The 4,808-nt window shown below is 48.8% G+C and overlaps 1 protein-coding gene across 2 annotated transcripts; it reads left to right on the forward strand.

Annotated features, from left to right (window-relative positions):
* Window positions 1–4,369, forward strand: MRPL9 (mitochondrial ribosomal protein L9). Of its 2 annotated transcripts, XM_026486753.4 has the most exons (7): window positions 1–384; window positions 557–713; window positions 1,199–1,323; window positions 1,540–1,590; window positions 3,035–3,136; window positions 3,647–3,730; window positions 3,846–4,369. In XM_026486753.4, the coding sequence occupies exons 1-7, from the start codon at window positions 16–18 to the stop codon at window positions 3,978–3,980; spliced, it is 1,023 nt and encodes a 340-aa protein (XP_026342538.2). In that variant the 5' UTR covers window positions 1–15; the 3' UTR covers window positions 3,981–4,369. The 2 variants fall into 2 exon arrangements, with proteins under 2 accessions (XP_026342538.2, XP_057166246.1); XM_057310263.1 differs by lacking the exon at window positions 3,035–3,136.
* The last annotated feature ends 439 nt before the right edge of the window (window positions 4,370–4,808 follow it).

The raw sequence follows: 4,808 nt of genomic DNA on the forward strand, positions 1-4,808 counted from the left end.
GATCTGTCAATAACCATGGGCCTGCCTGCCCGGAGAAGACACAGGGAGCAGGGAGCAGGGGAAAACGCTGAATCACGGCTCATCGCCTCAGCTTTTGAGGTTCCCGGCGACCGCCAGGCGGCGAGACCACCGTCCAGCGCCGGCCGGGTCTGCCCCACGGCTTCGCCAGCCAGAGCGGCGGCGGCTCAGGCGCGCCGCGGGCAGCCGCTGGGGCCTTTCCTGCGCCGGCGCCGGGGGCCTCCTCCGCTCTCCCTCGGCGCTGGGAACATGGCGGCGGCCGTGGCGAGAGTCCTGCTGCGAGGAACCGTGCGGGGGCTGCTGCTCCCCCGACTCGCAGGGGGCACCCCCGGCCCGGAGCGCGACTTCAGCCTCTCTCACTATCGGGTGAGGGCCAGCTCTGAGTTCTGAGGGTCCTCGCCTCTGGTGGGGCTTCTTACGGCCGAGTAGTGTTTCGGGGGGGCCGCGGCCTGGGAGTGGCGGGCTGTCCGTGTGCCGCCGGCTGAGGGCGGCAGGGGGTTCTCGGGAGACTCGCTCACCCTCGCTCCCCGGCTGCCAGGGCACGGTCATCGTGGAGCGCTGGTGGAAGGTGCCGCTGGCCGGAGAGGGCCGGAAGCCGCGCCTACACCGGCGACACCGGGTCTACAAGCTGGTAGAGGACACGAAACACGGGCCCAAAAGCAACCTGGAGCTCATCCTCACGCAGTCGGTGGAAGGTGAGGCCTGGCGAAGATACTTCCTGTCTTAGGCTGGCTCTGTTTGGCATCACCTTTTTCCTGCCGTCCCCCCTTAGCTGTTTTCCGTCCTTTCTCTACTTTGTAGAAATGAACTGCTCTGTATTTAAGAAGAAGCCATAGAAAGTACGATGACTGTGCCCTTGCCTATCTGCATAGAGAAAGGAACATGAATGCAGCAACATCAGTGACAGTGCGTGGAGGGAAAAGGAGGCGTAACAGCATGTGCTACAGTTACTGAAATCCTGTGATGGGACAACTCTCACTTTGTACAGGGAATACTAAATTTCTCAATCAGGCCCAAAGAAACTAATTAGAAGTCTTTAAGTGTTGTTCTTAGTGAATATTAACGTTTCTTCTAGGAGGAATAAGCGCTGTGAGAGAGTAATAGGCGCGTCTTTCTTTGATCATCTCCTCCTCTTTAGGTACTCCTAGTAGTCTGATCCACTGTCTGTTCTCATTGGCAGGACTTGGAGTCCGGGGTGACCTGGTCTCAGTGAAGAAATCTTTGGGCCGGAATCAACTACTGCCTCAAGGTCTGGCTGTGTATGCATCCCCTGAAAATAAGAAACTGTTTGAGGAGGAGAAACTGGTGAGTGCAAAGGAAGGCAGAGGGACTTGGAGGAATAAAAACCTTAAGATTTCTTCTAGCAACTTCCTTTCCTTTGCTATCTAACTTAAAAATGAGATAGGGATTAGAAGAACAGGAATCCAGAAACTCAGCTTATATCTAGCATAGTAAGTTCGATATTTATAATGGACCCATTTTTCTTTTCCTTTTTTTTTTCATCTTTACTTTCTTTTGTAGCTGAGACAAGAAGGAAAATTAGAGAAGATCCAGACCAAGGCAGGTGAGATGGTGAGTAAAAACACAGAAAGTTGTTACTTATTTGTCACCTAAGGAGTCATCAATTTCTTCCTGAGAGGCTTCTTGATTTCTTTGAAATCTCCTGATTGCAGAGACAAGTGTAGAAGAAAGGGGAAATGTTTGGCTGCCATAACTGGTATTGAGACCTCCTGGAAGATCCTTACTTGTTGGGTGAAGTTCCTTAGCTTATTGAGGAAGGCCTCAACCTGATTACCAGGGGACCCATGGAAAAGTGTGAGATGAGGGCTCTGCCTCCATGGATATTTACAGACAAGTTGCAGAGAACATAGACACATGAGAACGTGATCAGTAACCTCAAGTCAGTAGATTATTATAAGAATGACATGGACCAAAAAGGATTAGGGTGATTGGAGAGGGCTTTTCTTCAGACGGGATTGAATTGGGCCTTGTGGGATTAGTAGGCTTTGGATAGACCAGGAGGGTGGGAAAGGTATTAAGGGACAAAAAGTATAGGTAGTTCAGGCATGTGCTTCACATGGAAAGTAGACCAGTCTAGCAAAACCAGAGGACTTATATAGGGTAATATTACAAAACATGGCTGGAAAGGAGGTTGGGGTGAGATTTGTAATACATTTTGAATCCTCAGCTAATGAATTTATACTTCATTCTGTAAGTAGGGAGAAATTGTTAATAGGGTAGGGGTAGGATTGAAGAGCCAGAAGTATTGGGTTAAAAGGGTCTATGAAAGTCATTCTATCCTGGGGCTCCTGGGTGGTTCAGTTGGTTAAGCATCTTGACTCTTGATTTTCTCTTCGGTCATGATTTCAGGGTTGTTAAATCGAGCCCCATGTCAGGCTCTGTGCTGAGCGTGGAACCTGCTTAAGATTCTCTCTCTCCGGGGCACCCCGTTGGCTCAGTCACTAAGTGTCTGCCTTTGCCTCAGGGCGTGATCCCAGGGTCCTGGGATTGAGCCCCGCATCGGGCTTCCTGCTCCACTGGGAGCCTGCTTCTTCCTCTCCCACTGCTTGTGTTCCCTCTCTCGCTGGCTGTCTATCTCTCTGTCAAATAAATAAATAAAATCTTAAAAAAAAAATTTGTAAAAAAAAATAAAGATTCTTTCTCTCCTTATGCCCCTCCCCAATTGTGCATGTGCTCGCTCTCAAAAAAAAAAAAAAAAAAGTCCTGAGATATACCATTGATCCCCATTGATAACTTTGACATGGCCTGTTTCTCCGCCTTGGTTAGGAACAACAAGGTATAGGTGACCTCCTCCTCCAAAGTTTCACTAAAACATCTTTCTACAAAATTAGCCTTGAGACAATAAGAATGCTCTCTTTCCCAGTCATCTCACCTGTATGCTTTTGAGGCAGAAATTGTGCCCTTTTCCTGAGCTCAGACCTTGTGCCTCTTGCTAACGTGTTTCTCCTCCTTTGATTGCAATTCTGACCTATGTCCTGTGTATAACTCCTATCAGACAGTGAAATTTCTGAGAAGCTGTCACCTGGAGGTGGGGATGAAGAACAACGTCAAATGGGAGCTAAACCCTGAAATAGTTGCCCGCCATTTCTTCAGAAATGTGAGCGTTCCCAAATACCGCTGTACCTCTGAGGGTAGAAGCTGCCCTGGGAGGGAGGCCCAGGCTCGATCCCGTCGTTAGGAAGGAGTGTGATCAGCAGCTGGCGTTAGGGAAAGCGTTGCTGGTTGCAGGGGCTGTGGGAGGGAAATGACTAAGGACTAGGGGCGGTCAGAATTTGAAGACTGATAGGAAAAGATGGTGGTATCACTTATTTCTTCTCCAGCTAGGGAAAACCTAGGAAATGTGACTCACTGGGGAGTTTGTACTTCTGTGGATGCAGTGATTTTGGTCTCAAGACCTGTTTCTCTTTGGTGAATGCTCCTCCGTTTCTGAGAAACTAGGATTGAGTTTCTCTGCCACTGTCTATGGAGGTCTGTGTCCTCCCGTGGGAACAGTCAGGGTCAGCTCCTCAGTTTTATTCATTCCTGTACAGGAAATTCCAGAACCTTCGAGGTTGCCTACGGTTGCATCAATGTAAACAGAGCTCCTTTTGGCTGTCACTTTTTGCAGCTTGGCGTTGTGGTCGCCCCACATGCATTAAAGTTACCAGAAGAGCCCATTACGCGGTGGGGCGAGTACTGGTGCGAGGTGACGGTGAGTGTTTCATGTACTGTCTCCTTTTTGTGGCTGGGTGAAAAGGTGGGCTTGGGTGGTAGTAGGTCTTACTTGCCCAGCTGACCTCTGAGGATTCCTGTCGTTTTGTGTACAGGTAAATGGACTTGACACGGTGAGGGTACCTATGTCTGTGGTGAACTTTGAAAGGCCCAGGACCAAAAGATACAAGTACTGGTTAGCCCAGCAAGCCGCCAAGGGAATGGCCCCCACCAGCTCCCAGACGATCTGAACCTTCTCTCCCTCAGAAGCAGAAGAGCAGAATCAGAGGAGCAGCGGAGCACCAATGGGCCAGCACCCCGATACCACTCCCAGCTCTGACCAAGTAATGGAGTTCTAGAGAGCACATGGGGACGTGGGCCTGAACTGCACAGCCACGTTGAATCCTGCGTGTCTCCCGCCTCTGACTTTGCTTCTTACCGCATCTGGCCTTACGGGGCCGTCCTGCTCACGGGGTACCAGGCTGTAGATAAGCTGCATATTAACAGATGTAAACAGTCTAGATCGTATTTAGCCTGGAATTTGCTGGAACAAATGGAAGAGCTAGCCACACCGGTCTCATTCTCATACAAACTGAACATTTATATCTCAAGAGGAAATAAAGAGATTGTGCTGTTTTTATTTTTTGTTTTTTTAATGACGGTGATACGGTGTGCACTGCAGTTATTTTTATGCAGTTGTGATTTAATACGCACCTTTGTGTTTACATTTCTCTCAACTACAAATGGTGCTGTGTATGGTCTTTAAGAGTTTGTGTGCATGTTGTGATAAATTTTAACTTTTTAATTTTCAAAATTTTCTGATTGTAGCATACATGAGACACCATGTTATGTTCGTCTCAGCTGTACGGCATAGTGATTGGGTAATTCTGTACGTTCTGCTGGGCTTACCCAAGTATGGCTGCCATGTGCCACCATGCAGTGCTGTTGTTATGACATCACTGACTATAGAGCTTGTGTTCTTTTTAGATGTTGTTTACCAGGCTTGAGTAGACTGGGGATAGGACCTCCAAGTAGGTTGTTCTTTTGAGCTACTGGGGTTTGGTGCTAAAAAGGAAGAA

Source organism: Ursus arctos, unplaced genomic scaffold, assembly GCF_023065955.2.
Source record: "Ursus arctos isolate Adak ecotype North America unplaced genomic scaffold, UrsArc2.0 scaffold_12, whole genome shotgun sequence".
Classification (NCBI taxonomy): domain Eukaryota; kingdom Metazoa; phylum Chordata; class Mammalia; order Carnivora; family Ursidae; genus Ursus; species Ursus arctos.